This window comes from Netta rufina (genome assembly GCF_964035555.1).
Source record: "Netta rufina genome assembly, chromosome: 6".
NCBI classification, from domain to species: Eukaryota; Metazoa; Chordata; class Aves; order Anseriformes; family Anatidae; genus Netta; species Netta rufina.
In genome coordinates this window covers 20,811,290-20,828,579 of record NC_140129.1, presented here as the reverse complement: position 1 = coordinate 20,828,579, position 17,290 = coordinate 20,811,290, and the positions used below count along the sequence as shown (strand labels likewise).

General features: G+C 41.3%; 1 protein-coding gene across 1 annotated transcript; it reads left to right on the top strand.

The window, feature by feature from the left end:
• Positions 1–16,085: 16,085 nt before the first annotated feature.
• Positions 16,086–17,066, top strand: B3GALT1 (beta-1,3-galactosyltransferase 1; the record flags this gene model as incomplete). The annotated part of the gene is made up of 1 exon (XM_084288792.1): positions 16,086–17,066. One exon carries the CDS (start codon positions 16,086–16,088, stop codon positions 17,064–17,066), a length of 981 nt encoding a protein of 326 aa, XP_084144918.1.
• Positions 17,067–17,290: the final 224 nt, after the last annotated feature.

Sequence of the window (17,290 nt, the reverse complement as noted above, 5' to 3'; positions counted from 1 at the left end):
CAAAGTCATAGTGCTAATTTTTTTTCTTTCATTCCCTGGCATTTAATCTCAAATGTCAATAGTAAAGCTATAACAAAATGAATTTAATAGGCTGTGCAGGCACTCGAGATCAACTGCCAAATGGAAAAGAAAGGCAGAATTGAAATGCCCTGCTATATTACTTTTCTGCATGTATCAGAAAAAGTTACAGCTAAACAACTTCTGAAAACTACTGCAAAAGTAACTTCACATCTGTACACAGGTTTTCAGAGACTTAAAGATTGGTGCTCAGCACTCTGAACATCCCCTCATCCACACCTCCATTTCCCCCTGGGTGCAGTGGGATTTCTTGGGTGGGAAGGACTAGCAGAGACCCCATCCCCCCGTCACTTTATTCTTGTGGCACTGTCACATTTTGGCTTGGTGAGATACAGCCTGTGGGAGGGAGATGGGAGGAGGGGAGCACAGAGATGACTTTGCTACATCCAGGTCTCATCTCTGACCTCATGCTGCAGCGGCACGCAGCCAGCCCTGCTGTAAGAAGTCTGCCTGGGGGTGTCCTCACCAGCAAACCTCACCCAGGGAGCAGAGGAAGCACCGTCCTCCCCTCCCACCAAAGCTGCATCATCATTTGGCAAAGAATGAAAGGTTCGGGATGAGAGAGAACGTGTTTGATAGTTTTACCCAGTGGTGATGACACCAGCAGAGATGATTTAATTGTTCTAGTACCTATTTTTCGGAGTGGTTTCCTATGAGGACTGTAAAATGCATAATCCATCCTATGGAAGATTGCCCATTCCCTCTGAAGGGCAGTTATTAAGCAGCAGATGCCTGGGGGCACTGTTCTGTGATAGGGGCCTGCTTTATGAATGGTATTTGAGGCTACAGATGTCAGCTGTATAAAGACAACTCTCTGCAGTCTCTCTCTTCCTCCAGAACTTGAACTGCTGGAGTGTGCTGAAATTTTAAGACTTTCTTTGGTGTCTCCAGAGGTGTACAGGGAGAGGGTAGATGTCTTAGAATACAAAATCTTGTGCTGCAGTCTCTGGCTTTGTGATCCAAAGCAAACTTTTTTGTCTTCCTTTTTATTTTATCTACAGGGGTGGCTGACAAATGACCTACCTCTCAATTCAATATATCCACTTTTAGAAACTTGCAGTTTTGTTCCTGTCACCGCTGGTTTCATCATTCCTCAAATTAAAAGATGATATGTCTAAACTTTTAGTTACTTGACCAAGGCAACTGAGAAATCATTTTTCACATATGATACAATCTGATGGCTTTCCTTCCATATGTGTCAGATAGAGCCATAATTTACAGGTTGTTTCCTGCCAGCAAAGATAATAATTCGGTGTTGTCTGAGGCAGAAAATCCTTTTGGTGGTCCTAAAACAGCATATAGGGAACCTAAAAAATGTTTGTATATTTTGTCTGTTCTCATATCACTAAGATGTTGGAAAGCTCATCTCTGCTCCTTCCAGACATCCTAAATTAGTAAGCCTACTGTCATTTAGATTGTTAGACACTCCAAAAAACAGTTCTTGTTGTTTTGGAGGATGTTTGCCATTTTTTTGCTCATGGCAAAGTAATATTCTTACATGTGTTTTCCGTACAAGCTGTCATTTTGAAATATCTAAAAAATATTATATGATATTGAACATCCTGCTCTGTCCTTCTACATGGCAAGGACATTTGTAGTAGTCTATTAAAAAGACACTATCACCATACTAAAATTGCTTTTATTGTCATAAATTCAGTACACTAATTTCAAGTCACCAGCATTGTGTCTGGCTAGTCCCTGCAACAAAATGTGTTTATGTTGAACAAGCTAAAGCTGGAAGATGAGTGAGATGATTGACCTGAGCCAACATTATTATTATTATTATTATTATTATTATTACCTCTGAACCTCTTCATACTGGAAGCTTTTTAGATAACAGTGAATACATTGGGTATACATGCCACTTCCAGGGCATAACTTTTTTCCATAGATGTGTTTAATCATTCTCCAAAACCTGAGAATGAGAAGGTGAATCATTCTGCCATTTTGTTACAAGAGAAGGAGCAGTATATACCAAGTTTAGTTTGAAGACAAGTGTCAACAGGAAGAAGACTCAAATAAGAATCCAGTGAAAAATTACTCACTCTCTAATTAGAAAATCTGGTGAACTATCCTACCTCACTTTTATCACTATTTATTATATACCTTCATTTAGATGCAATAAGTTATTTTTTAGTTTCCTGGGAAATCTCAAAGCCAAAATGGTTTTTCAAAAGGTAATAAATGACTTAATTGCAACCACGGAAGTAAATTGTACACTAGAGAAAAATCATAGGCAAATCCAAAGCTAAACGAAAGCCGACCTGAGGAATGTAGTGACAGCTTTGAGGTACAGAACTAAAAAGGATCAGCTGCATATTGGCTCTTACCATCCTAATGGTGGACACTTTAACTAATATTTGGAGTGAAAACATACCAAATTTCATCACTCTCAAAACATTTGGATGGAGCTTGTTAATACGGTTGGCCTGATGACAGAGGCTTGACCCTACGAGCGAGAAGTGCAAGGACCTGATGAGAGTGATTGATATGCTATCTTCAAAACTGTGCCTTGGGATTTCATTTTGCCACAATATTATATAACCCTTGGCAAGTGACGAGCAGTCTATCCCTCGTTACACCATCTGGAGGAAAAAACAACGGCAAAAAAGCCCTGACATACACATTCTGTTTTGGCAAAGGCACGTGTGGGAGAATTGCCTACCTGAGCCAAGAGCTGTCTTCTGCTTCTAAAAAGAATCTGGCTGATTCAGAAGCTTGTGACAGCCCCTTACCATGTTTTCATTTTACAACAAAATCAGAATATCACATCGATCTTTCAAGTAGCGGCACATTCTCAAACACTGTACTATTCATGCCCTTTAAAACTGCTATATGCACGAACGGGTTTCCTTTTAAAATCCAATTATGTTTAAGTTCTGAAGTGATCTCAGGAGAGTCAAGGGATATAAGGAATCAGATATTGTGAAAACAAATTTAAAAAAAAAAATCAAAAAAGGATGTGTTTTTGTTTGCTGTTGTTTGTTTTTTGTTTTTTAAACCTCAAATACTTGAATTGATTTCCAAAACATCCCAGCCATCTCTGAAAGTTAAACCTAAATATTTAAAAGGCAAGCAAAGGCTTTTTGTTTCATTATTTGTTTCCAACTGATGCAAGAACAGAGGAGCTATTTGTATGGTCTTATTCTGGTGGAAAGAAACCTTGGGGATACTGCTATAGTCTCACGTACAAAAAGGGGATCGCTCAGCCCTCTCACAATCATTTAAGGCAGGAGTGAGGCCATGAAAAGGGATCTGCCCTGCTTTGCCCCGGCCTCTTGCTTCAGTCCCTTAGCTGTGTTGATCCAGGCTTTTGCACAGCTGGGAGGCAAATCTGACTGGGGAATAGATCTGATTAAAATAATCATTGACTGTTAACGCGGACATTTCTGTGGCAGTGATGGCTTACACACACAAACTGTGGCTCTAATTTCCCAGGTGCACAAGACACAAAGAACCATGTCCCAGCTTGCTGTAATGCAGTACTCAGCCACTGAAGCACCCTTCTCCAAAGAGAGGAGGTTTCTCTCTTCACTTACAGCTGAGAAGAAGCAAAGCGATCCTGCCCCTCACCACCCCTGCCCACATGTGAGGACTGTCACTTCCCCCAGTCACCAAGAGGTGCCCGTTCCCTGAAGGGCTGTGGCCAGGCTGCCAGAAGGCCTTGGCCTGGCTGCTGCAGGGTTGTGGCCTGCCCACAGGAGGGCCATGACCTGGCTGTCAGAGGGCCATTGCCCAGCTGCTAGAGGGCCATGGCCTGGCCATTGGAGTGCCATGGCTTGGCTGCCAGAGGGCCGTGGCCCAGCCGAGGTGCAGGATGGCCCCATGGGCAGTGTGGGCTACCCCACGACCTGAGGGTGGACAGCCTGGCCCTGCCATGCAACCCACAACACCCTCTGACCCCTTGCAGCTGCTCCACAACTCTTCCATCGGCAAATTTGTGCAGCCAAGCTTTAACCTGGACAAAAATAATAAGGAGGGTATAAACTTTAGGCAGCACTCTTGTAAATATCTATGTTGTCATATGTGAATGAACAAATTAAACCCTTTTTCTGCAGGAGGTAGGTGTGGCAAGGGGTAGAGAGAGAGGGAAGACAATCAGGAATAGGGGTTAAGAAAAGTTAAAGAAAAAAAAAAATAAAAAAAGCAGATCATCTTGGAAAGCTATTTGACCTTTATTTGATCCAGCCAGTGCATAGAGGGAAGAGTGGGAATGGAATTATTTTCCCAAATTAATGTGTATTTTTCGCAGAATGAATTAATGCCTCATTGAAAAGGTGATTTGCAGTTGGCATTTAAGGCAGCCTTGCTGCCTGGCTTTGGAATTATTCCCATTGTTGTTCACACAAAGGGAAAATAAACTCAACCACTTGGCTTCCTTTTCCCTGAAATGTATGTCTAAGATCACAGCTTAGAAAAGAAACTAAATGGCAGATGGTAACATCTCTGCAAAGTATGTGCACACTGAGCTATACAGGCTGGCAAATTAATTTGTTCAAAGAAAATGACAGAGAAAGAGAGAGCTTTTCTTAGAGTGTGAAGGAATGATAAAAAAATTGAAGCTCTCTTTAGAAAGTCTTGGGCAGCTCTTTGACTATGTGTGTTGTTACCACATAGTCAAAAAAAAAAAATATCAAGAAATTATTTACTTTTGCTGTAGGGCATTACTCTTCATTGCAATGGTAGCAAGAAATGCTTCTAGAGAATCATGTGAAGTTGTGTGTACTGAGGTTGTCTGCCTTTCCCTCACCTTGAGCCACACTGCATGGGGCGCTTCACAGCATGCACCCAGGCATGGGTCGGGCAGATATCCCCTGCCCTTACCCATCTCTGAGGGAGAGCACCAGGAAACCAGTTCTTTCCTCCCTCACAGCAGGGCAAAGGGGTACTGAGGTTTGCATCACTCCTCGTGATCCCTGGCTTTTTCAGTACGAGCAGAGTGCATCAGTGTGCACCTTCCCGCTCGCTAGACAGAAATAAAGCACCAGAGGATCACTGGCTGTGTCTTCTGATAGACTCCCCATGAAGCGTTTGGTCACACAGCAAAGCTACATCTCTCCCATGGCCCAAGTGATCCCACAGCAGTTGGCCCGACAGCTGCTTTATTGCATTTCATATCATTTTTGCTTCATGCTGCCTTTGGTATCAGAATAGCTAGAAAATAAATCAAACCACAGATTACAGAGTGCTTTTAAATCTCTTTTGTTCAAGAGATATCTCAGATTAAAATAATGCTGAGAGGAGACTGCCAAAAGCAAAGGAAGCATCTGAGACATTGAGGGAGACCTGCACGAGGTTCAAACATGCTCAGGAGAATCCCTGTTGTTTCTAGTGATGATACGAAACAAACACCTATCTCCAGAGAAGGTCTGAGGTCATGTTGTTTATATAGCAATCTCTTCTGATTCCACTCAAAGACCCAAACCCCCAAAGTTTGGAAAATGAACAAAAGGAAGGTTTAATCTTATGCTGCTTCTATAAGAAAGAGTGTCCCAGCAGAACGTCTCTCTGTGAAACAGCTCTATTTTCTTACAACCCTGAGGTGTATATCAAGATTTTGGACCCTAAACTTGCTTGGCAGATTTTATTACTGTGTTACCTGCCTCCTTGGGGTATACAGCTTCTCGGTGAGCTTGTGTTTGTAAAGCTCTAGAAGGTTCATAGATGGAGAACTAAGAGAAGCAATCTTTATCTTTACACTGTGTCCATGTACCTTCTTTCTCCTTAAGGCCTGGCCTTCAATACGCCGGTAACTAAGGTATGATATGGTTCCCCTTGGGCACAGTGACAGAACATATTTCCTATTTATTGCTTCACAGAGTTGATTTCTATCAGTAGTGCAATACATTTGTACTGAAGCAGAAGCCAACACATCCCAAAGAAAAACACACCGTAGAAAGAGAATTGAGTCTGTTGAGCTGCATGGGCATGAAGGCAGGCACCCATCCCCTGGGCCAGGGACACCGCTGGTGCAACACACCACAGCAGCGCAGCAGGGCCCTGAGCGATGCTGCACACACGCTGCTGTGGGATCTCTGGGGCAGCACCGTAACCACAGGCTTTACCCACATCACAGTGGAGTCTAGGTAAGCATCAAGCTGTGAGGAAGAAGACTGCTTTCCCTGCTTTTCAATTCTGAATGTGCTTGAGGCACTTCATATAAGGCTGCTTTGCATATGATTTGAGAAATCCTTCAATATAGACAATGAGTCTCCATTTACACCTATATCAGCCCACTAGGGACCACGTGGTTACACGTGGAGAAGCCAACTGGAGAGTCTCCAATTATCCTGAGTCGCAATTGCAATGGTTACACTTCCATAGTCACAAGACGAAAACAAATAAGGCAAGGTGTGCTGGCAGCATAATGAGCCCCCAGAAATGGGCCCTGCTACACTTAGGGAAAGAAAGACAAATACACATGTACTCCCATTAGGAAAAACTGCTCGGCTATTTTCCTAGTTACCAGTCCTGGCAAATACCCCTAATTAGGAAGACTCACAGACAAAAGATGTAAGAAACCAGAGCTAGTATTGCTGACTACTCATGCTGGTCTTCGGGATTTGAAATTTATGCTCCCCGGTGAAAACTTTGACAGTATATATGAATAACATCTCTAATGACATAAGTGATAAAAGTGAGTTGAAATAGGGTTTCAGATGTACTCTTTACCAGAATACAGGTCTTCCAGCAGCCTTATTAGACACCCCAGATGATCAGCCACATTCCATCCAGCCGGGAGGCAGAGTTATTAACTGAGAAATTCTCACAAAATGTTCCCCAATAACAGTTTGTGAGAAAACTTCCTCAATTTTTGCCTACAACAACTCTCACAGGCCTCAGGTTAAACTCTGATCTGATCACAAACAGAAGAGCTGTTGACTGGCTGCTTTCTCCAGAGACACCTGAGTTTCTTTCACTGAGACTAATGGACAGTGTTTGCAACTTTCACAGCGGGAATGAAATGGAAGAAAAAAAGACAGTCTTTGGGGGAAGAGGATGACTATGTGAGCATCTATGTAAGCTATAAGCATCACTGATACCCCAGGATGGATTTGCAGTTTAGCTGAGGAGGCAGCAACCCACTTATGATCCCCAGCAAACTCCTTGCTGGGAGTTTGATTGTCAAACTCCTCTCACTTGGAGACACAATTTCTTGATCTTTTGAAACATCCTGCGCAAGTGAGGACAAGTTTACTCTTTTGGATTCACAAGGATATGTATTTACCCATTTACTTCAGCATCAACTCCTTCATTTGATTTACCCAAAAATCTTCAGTTGCTAAGAGCCCATTTTTAAATCCTTGCCACAAGAGAGACAGCCTCTTGTGCGGAGTGAATGTTCTGTAAATGTGCAAGTATAAAGTCATATAATGGTCCTTTCAGCAGTAAGCTTCTGGAACCTAAATACTGACAAATTGACTGGGGTCACATCTGTTAAATGCTCCATATGTGCTGGTTGAAAGAGCCTGACACTACCTTCCTCTCAAATGTTAGTAGTTTGGCGAAAACACTCTTTTGCAGCTCAGTTCAATTCCCAGTAAAAGCAGTTTTTCATTTATTGCATTTATTTTTTAAGTTTGACCAAACCCCATCTGCCATTTAGTTATGACTGAAAAGAAACATACTTCCAGTCTCCTTCTACATGCAGGCAGATACAGGCAGCAGCGGTGGGTGCTGGCCTCAGCTGGACTGAGCTGCCCCAGGCAGGCTGGAGAGCTCCTGCCCCAGTGGTGGGTGCACAGCAAAACACCCCTCCACGCACTCATGGCCAAGCCAGCAAAATGACATCATTCCCCCAATGGAAAGAGGAGGCAAACCCCACTTTTCCCTGTGCCTTCTCTGCCAAGTAATTTGCATCTGTCTGGCAGGCACAGCCAGCCCTGCCAGCCCTCAGCACTGCAGGTGGGAACGGAGCAGGGCAGTGCCCTGGGGACAGAAAGCTGTGCCTGGGAAAGTGCTCCAAAAACTGGGGAATCTCAGCCATCACTAACCAATCACCACACCCCCAAAAAGTGTATGTCAAGGAAATATTTTTCATGTATTGGAGAATTAGTCATCTAGCTGAAGTATGCCCCATCTTTTCCAGGTCGGTGACATAACTTCTTAGTTTATATATTTACTGTTTTTTTTACAGCTCTGTGAGAGACTGGCAGGTGGGATTTTGAAAGAAAGATCTTGCCTTAAATGGGTCACAGCTACTTCACCAAGGGAATTAGAAGCTTCAATCATACAGTCATAGAATCTCCCGAGTTGGAAGAGACCCACAAGGACCAGCGAGTCCAACTCCTGGCTCCGCACAGTCAAGCCTGATGTATAAAATCTCATAGCGAAAGGTGCTCCACAGCACTGTTTCACATTAACCACTGTAATGCAAACTTGAATAAACTTGAACTGCAACCTGTTCCTGGGTGGACAGAGCTAGGCTCTGGGACCTTCTTGACACAACAAGTATTTCTAGAGAAAAGAAAATAAGTGCCCCCATGGCCACAGCCACAACGTCACCACATCCAACAGTGTCCTTGGACATCTTATACAATAAAAAGCTGTAGCTAGCTATTTTGCAATCACCCAAACTGACTTTTTGCAAAAAGTTTCTATCTCATTGTTGTGGAAAAAATGAGAAATTAAGTGAATTTAAGCCATTTTTTTAGCCTTTAAAAATACCTCTGATTTTGAGCAACCATATTTTTGGGTTTAGGAATACACTTTGCTCCCTTTCTGGGACAAGAAAACAACCATCTCATAGACTGCACCAATCCCAAGATGATGAAACAGCTATAAGGCATCTTTCTTGAAGAAGAACATATGATTTTTGAATCTACCACTTGCAGAGTTTGTCCACTAAGGCTTTGCACTGAGGACTGGACATGCCCGTTGAAACTCTGGCCTCGGTACAAATGGAACATGCCCCCTATATATCACTTGGAAGAGACATACTTACATGCATGCTATACCTTTTAATATCTTTAAAAGAAATACTGAAATAATGTTTGTAGTCTCCAGAAATCAATGTCCTCCTAAAAAATAAGTCCAGGAATAGCTTCAGATTACAAGATTTGTCTCTCTTCTCAATTTGTTACAACAAATATAGTCATTGTACATATACAACTGAAATAGGGAAGAATCCCTTCAGTAAATGTCAATCAATAATAGCTACACTCTGAGATTATAAATACGGATTTATATATAGCAATAACCAATGTTTTAAGCCTGAGCTGTTCCCAGTTTTGATTAGGTTAAAAAGCAAAGTTCCCATGCATCACAGCAGATACCTGAATGAGCAGGTTCAAAACCCTTTTAGAACTTTCCCCAGTAAATCCAAAAGTTGTAATTTGTATTTTTCCTCCAATACTCTCCGGATAGGACAAGAGCTATGAGAAGCAGATTCATTATCCAGTTCAATGAGTTACCATCACCACAGACCTTGTAAGTGCGATTTCAGGTGTTCCAGTTTTCACCTAATTGTTACTCCTCCTGTTTGTGACAGAGATTAATTAAGAATGGCTGTACTGCTGGGGTAGGCACCTATATAATCACACCCATTGTCATCTGTTCTTAGTGTCATAATGCAGACCACCACATCACAGACATCACTGTGAAAATGAAATAGTGAAATTTAAGAAGGTTAAGACATGAACAGCAATATATTTGATTTCAAACACATTACCTGAGTGTAATTTAACCTATTGACTTTGGTAATGAATTATGTAAAATTGTTTCATGACTAATAGATATTTTGTTCTCTAAAGGCTTTCCCCTTCAGAGGGGGGAAGAAAAGGAAAAAAAATTCAAAGTCCTATTTTTCATCCTAAACTTCCATTAGATGAAAAATATTGTAACTGATTTGGTGGTGACATGAGCTAAGGAACCTTGCTGTGAGATTTCACAATAGAGCACAGCACAATAGCTAAAGAAAATGATGGTTGTGGCTATGGTAACCCAAAATGAAATAGGTTATTTGCATCGGTTTATAACCATACTGGGATGCAATTTACACGTTACTACTGTAACAGGACATGATTGATGTAATCACAAATGACCTATCACAACATGAAGTCACAAAGTGTTTTTCAAAATTGTTTCTGAAAAGCATTCATGGGAAAAAAAGTGCATGACACTTGACATCTCCTGGGCAACTTAAAAAAAAAAAAAAAAGAAGAAAAGAAGAAGCAAAAAAGAAGAAAGACTGTAAAATCATTCTGCTATTTCTGTTCAAGTTATTTATTTCTTTTCTCTCCCTTTAGCTAGTGATAAGAATTTGCCTAAAATGCCTACTAATTGGTACATTCCCATTTCTAATATTATTTTAAATTCAGTAAAATCTAGGCGTTAAGCATCTACATTAATATCTGACCAAGCATAGCCAAGTTTGCTAAAATTCAGAAACCCACCCACCCCACCACTGGTCCCCAGGGTGGGGCCTGCCCTTTCACCTCCTAGCACGAGGTCAGCTGTGTGAGACCACAGCTGGAGACATGGGGGCCTACGCTGTCACAAACACACGATGACTGTGGTTAAGAGAGATGTTTAACAAAAAATAAGAACCACGAAACAGCAACAGGGTTACTGAAAATATAATGTTGAGACACGTCAAACAAGATTAAAAAAATACTTGCATTTCCTACAACACTTTTAAGAAATGATAATTTTCTTCTGTTTAGCAAACTGACTGTGAACATTTTGCTCACATGAAATACCCAAGCCCAGACAGTCTGTGTCTGAATCTCGCTCTCTGAGTGAGCCTGAATCTCTATCTATCACTACTTCCTCCTCCACCACCAGCACTGGGGGTTCTCCAAGGCCGGTTTTATCCAGTCAGGTTTATCAGCAAGAAATTGCAGGTACAGAACCCCTCACAACCACACCTGGTGCAGGCCTTTCTCATCACCCTGAGAGAGGACAGCCGCTCCCAAGTCATGCTGAGGCTGATTACCATCACCTAACTCTCAGAGGAGCTCTCTCTGCCTATCAAAGTCACCAAAAGGTCTGGGAATGAACTAGTAGCTCTCAAGCCTCTCCCTCCTTAAAGCTGCAAAACTTGGATGGGATGGTATAGCTTCAAATCTCCTGAGGTACCATCCAAGCCAGAGCAAAAGGCTGCTCAAATCAACACCGACTTTCCACCTAATCACCAACCAAGAAATCATCTCTTATGCCAAGCTCAGGTTTCCTAACCAATAACTTGTCCCAGTCCCCTCAGTCATGACAAGTCTGATGTTGGTGTGGATCCAAATATTCCTAAATATTTCTTCCAACAGTTTGATCTTCTGTGATTCAAAACTACATTCATAGCTTAGTCGTGGTGGAAACGGTTAAGTTTCTAACTTGTAAGTTATTCGATTTTGAAAAAATAGGTGGATAATTCTTTCTTAAGAACGAGAAATGCAAAGCAAAGCAAATATAGCTTACGTAAGACAATTAAACTGTCTCAGCAGTTCTTAGGAAAAAAAAAAAAAAAGAAAAAAATCTTATTTTTATAGACATTTTCACATTTTCCCTGAAAACATATAAAGTTGAAAATACAGAGTAGTCACCCATAAGTGGACTCATTTTCAGTTTGAATAACCTACAACTGGTAAAAGACAGCAATAGCTCTTCAAAGTTTGGGGAAGTTTCAGTAGCATGGGAACATTTGCTGCAAATTTTAACCAGAACTTGCATTTTTCTATCTAAGATTTAGAACCTTTTCATAAAGTTCCCTAATCCCCAGTCATTCTTACTTTTCACTGGTATTAAGAATACTTAGTAAATGTTGAAAAATAATTTATAAATCCCAAACTTATTTCCAGAGATCAATTCTTCCTCTCAGTGTTGGAACACAGCATAAAACTTTTGCAAATCAGCATTCATGCAAAGAGAACTGTTAGCATGAAAGGATCACTCGTGCAAATACTTGCTCTTACATTCAGTTTCTGCCCTGGGCAAAGTCCATCATCAATGTTTCTGTGAGCAAAGAACGATTCTCCATGTACAAATGGCATATCTTAAAACACGGCCTGATTTTCAAAAAATGCTTGAAGGCACAGAAGGGAAGTGAGCCTTCTTTTAGCATATGACAGCTGGGACCTCCCAAAGTGGAAGCATTGATTTTCCTAAAAAACGTGGACCTGAAATGAACGCTTGTACTTTCCTTCCCCAGGCAGAGACTTTGGCTTCTACTTTTATTACAGTCCCTTTCCACATATATTCTAGAAAGGTCTTCCTTTGCAGCTTTGATTTAGTTTCAGGCCCATTTCACTAGGGCACAGCAAAAGGATTTGGAGTATTTGAGAAACCTTCAAATGAAGTTGCTGGAGAAGAGCTCGCAATCTCCTGCTAAATCACCTATGCCATCTGTCCAGAATTTCCTCAAGAAATTACTACGAAAACATACAGCCAAGATCATAACGGTGTCCCCAGATTCCTTTGTAGATGTGTTCTTAATGTTCAGGGTAATTATCTTCTCAACAAGACTCAACAATAATCACAGACTTTTCCTTAGGTAATTTAAGGATTTCATAAATGGTGAAGACATTTCAATGTCTTGGTCTATATACAGATGAAAGCCATGATTATAGAAAACTTACAAAAATCTCTCTTCAGGGAAAATGAGGAGAGTTTGCTACATTTACTAAATAATTTAGCAGCTGCATTCCCTCCTTTTTTTCAGGGAAAGTAATAGGTCCATTTTGGCAGAGACGCGCAGTGTTAATTTGACTCGGTCGTGCTCTGCCTGGCAGGCTCGCAGGTGCCAGGACGAGCAGCTGCTGCCTCCCTGGGCTTTGCACCCGGGGTCTGCCCACAGCTCAGCATCCTGACTGCCTCCCTCAGCACCTATCTTCTGCCTCAGTAGCAGCTCGCGATATGGTATGGATCACAGCTACAGCAACATGCCAGGCCTCAAGAGCTGTGGTTTCTGTCATACTCCACCACGATCTGGTTATGTTAATCCAGTCATGCTTACATACAATGACTGACCTGGGCATTCTTGAAAGAAAAAAGACCGGCAACCTCTGAGCAGAAATGGCCGTGTGACACATGGGCACAGTCCTGCAGCTGGTGAGTGGCATTTGCTGAACTCGTTTTACGTCTGCCTGAAAATTACCCGTGAACAGTTAGCAAGATTCTCAAATGTGCTCATTAGCTAGAGGATTATTCTCCATGTGCAGTCAGCTTGTAAAAGGTTTGCTGTGAATAGTTGCAGTCTCTATCAGGACAATTACTTACAGAAGTTACACAGTGCTGCTTCTGGGCTGCAGCCGGATGACTCCTCTGGCTTGCGCAGCAAGAGCTGTGAATAGCAAAATTAAGCACACAACTGCAAGTCACAGGATGGAAACATGATGCTAAACATTTGCTTTTCACAACCATTTACCATAGCAAAGCTTGAGACTTTTCTCACTAATAGCATGGCAATCAGATTTGTTTCAAGAGACAGAAGTCCAAGGACCAGTATAAGAAATGTTCATTCTGGACAACGGGTATCTGTAGATCTCATAATTGACCAAGAACTTTCCCTAGAATAGCTTGAAATCTTTATTTGAAATGTTCTAAGACTTTTGTTACCTCTAATCTTTTCACAGCACAGATTGGACATCACAGCCATGACATTACAGGACTAAAAAGCTATTTTATGTAATTTTGCAGTGTGTAAGATGCACTGGCTACAGTCTCCATTTCCCTCAGTTACCTGCGCAGTACTCATGGTAATGAATACACCTGCCTTTATTAGAGAAGAGATTCTGAAAAATATACACATTTAGAGAATGCAATATATGGTTTCCTAAAATAACGTACCATATGCAGAATATTAGCAGCATTAAGGTTTCACAAATACTTGAGTCCTTTAAATGCACTGACCCACAAAGCCCACACTCCACGTCTCAAATCCATGGTGGCTGAATTTCTTAATTAACACAGCCTTCTAGATATTAAACTAATTGCTCTCTTTTTGTTATGTTGTGGCATTTCACACTTGGTTGTTTTCCCCAGTGAGGTTTCCAGCGTGGATGGTTGTCAGAGATTCACAATGAAGCCAGAAAAAAAGCTGCAGATCAAGGGTGTGCTTTGCCTTTCTCAGAACTGTGTCCCAGTGCATCCAGTGGGTTGCTACAACAGGACACAGTTGCTCTCCAAGCATTAAAGTGGCATTTGTGTATATATTTGTCATGGCTATGTTTATTTACGAGGGCATGTGTGGGCGCTGAGGTCATTGTGTTCCACCGCCTAACGGGACAGTTAAAAGCCTCACTTAAAAATACTGCTCCCAAATGTTTAACACTACTGATTAATGGGAAAAGATCACAAATCCCAAGTTCTGCGGCAAGTAGCAAAGGAGATGACAGATAATGTCTGCCTCATTAAATTGCCTGGGTTATAGGGCAAAACCTACTGACACTGAAAAACCTCCGCAACAAGCCACAAATTCATTTTCCTATTTTGAGGAAAGGGGAGAGGGCCATGTGGGTTCCGGTCATTTAACAGCTGACCTTGGATCTAATGAGGAGCAGGGCTGGCAGGACAGTGCCAGCTGTAAGGATCTATCAGCCTTCGTGGGAGATTATATGTATATATTTCTCAAATGTTAGATTGTTTCTCTCATTTTCACACCTCAGTGTGGATAGTGGCAGGGGATGACAGCCTGAAAGCCTGCCCAGCTGGGGCTGTCAGTCTGAAAGCCAAGTGACCCATTGCCTGGCAGGGGACCCTGCTCCAGGCACCTCCAGGCCATGCTCTCATCTGCTTTTATTTAGGAGAAAGAGACCATAAATACCTAATACATGGGAGGCGTGGGCTTCCTAACAGCATTTTGGTTTAATTCAAACAGGCTGCAGTAGCATGGAACCAGAAAGGACATTTCTAAGAGAGGGCTTCTATCATTTTACCTGAATCCCTGTATGCATTGTACTATCCAAAGTAAATGTTTAGTATTTCAAAGACTTCTGTAAAACTCATCTGTTGCAAATTTCCACTATCCTGTAGCTCTGAAGCTACATAACAGTAAAATCTAGGAATCGTGACCTACCCCGTACAGCATGCCAGCAATGTCTTCCTAGGAAGAGTGAAGTCTGGTTTGCATGGAAGGGATAAAGAGGGATAACTTCCAACAGGACTAACTGAATCATGTTAATATACTTCTAGAGTTTTATGGAGTCTACTGGGGTGCTGATTTTTACATGGGTAAGACAGCACACATATCCTCCTTTCTCCTCCATCGTCTGCTGTGTGTTTGCCCATCAGTACAATTCTCTCTCCTTGCCAAAGTAGGCTGTCGTTAGCTGGGCAGACGTTACCAACATTTAGTCTAAATAGGATTTGTAGATATTCACGTGCATCGTTGCCACTGATACTATTAATCCTAAGATAAAGTACATTATTTTTCATTCTTCAAGTAATTTCAAAATGTTTGGTGGCATATTTTGGGGGGAAAAAAAAAAAAAAAAAAAAAAAAAAAGTAGGAAACCAGAACAAAATCCACAAAAATGCTAGAAACCAGAAAATGATTTTCATATACTTTTAATCATGCATAGCATGTTGGCTTTTCAAGTAATTTTAGTCTTTATATATGTATATATAATATGAGATATATCATATATATATGAGAAATTATTCTTTAAAGCATTATTTCACTTATACTGCTTTATTCTAGTACACTATCTTGCACTGTGGTACCTCATGAGAAATAAAAAGGACATCCAAGAAATGCATTAAGGGACTTGGCTTATTAATGGCCAGCTCACTTTTATTGCCATAGGCTTTTATGATGTAGCAATGGAAAATTTTTCTTCATCTTTTTCAGAAATAACAGAGAATTCCAAGAAATGGAAGCTGCTGGTAGTAAAAGAAAAGCTGCGTATCATCAGGGTTAATAGCTGCTACAAAAGATCCATGAATGATTACAGAGTTACTCTTCTATATCGAACTTTCCAGTTCCATTGGTAATATGCTGCCAGTCTGGGACATCGGTGCACTGATGGTGAGAAGGCTGTTTATTCATTACACCAAATAGAAGAGCTACAGGAACAATGGCTTCAAAGGTCTCGTGCTTGTATGTTTTGACAGTAGTTTGTTGGGCAAGCGCTCTTTGGTACTTAAGTATAACTCGTCCTACTTCTTCCTACACTGGCCACAGACAGCTCAATAGCATATCAATAGCCAGGAAAAACGTTTCCTTTGGCAACATAAGAACTCGACCTATAAATCCTCATTCCTTTGACTTTCTTATCAACGAACCTAATAAATGCGAGAAGAGCGTCCCTTTCTTGGTCATTCTCATCAGCACAACTCACAAAGAATTTGATGCAAGGCAAGCAATTCGAGAAACATGGGGAGACGAAAACAACTTTAAAGGAATTAAAATTGCCACGCTATTTCTTCTTGGAAAAAATGCAGATCCCGTGTTAAATCAAATGGTAGAGCAAGAAAGCCAAATTTTTCATGACATTATTGTAGAGGATTTTATCGACTCTTATCATAACCTCACTCTGAAAACATTAATGGGGATGAGGTGGGTAGCAACATTTTGTTCAAAAGCTAAGTACGTTATGAAGACAGACAGTGATATTTTTGTAAATATGGATAATCTTATTTATAAGCTGCTCAAACCCAACACCAAGCCGAGAAGAAGGTACTTCACTGGTTACGTTATAAACGGAGGACCAATACGAGATGTGCGCAGCAAGTGGTACATGCCCAGAGATTTGTACCCTGACAGCAATTACCCACCCTTCTGTTCAGGCACTGGCTACATTTTTTCAGCTGATGTAGCAGAACTGATTTACAAAACCTCCCTTCATACCAGACTCCTCCATCTTGAAGATGTGTATGTCGGACTCTGTCTTCGGAAGCTGGGCATTCACCCCTTCCAAAACAGTGGCTTCAACCACTGGAAAATGGCCTACAGCTTGTGCAGGTACCGCAGGGTGATCACAGTGCACCAGATAACACCAGAAGAAATGCACAGAATTTGGAATGACATGTCAAGCAAGAAGCATCTTAGATGTTAAGATTTTTACAGATGTAAATACCTTTTTTAAATATTGCTTTAGCCTGGTTATTTTTTGACAAAGTGATGTACCGATTTACAGGTTAAACTGTGGGATATTACTGTGAGAGGATTTTTAATGACTGATTTTTCATTCTCGTTTTGACTACTGGTTTACAGACTTCAGGCTCTTTTCATAAGGACATTACACCAATCAAAAGGATCTAGAGTCAAATCTCAGATTTT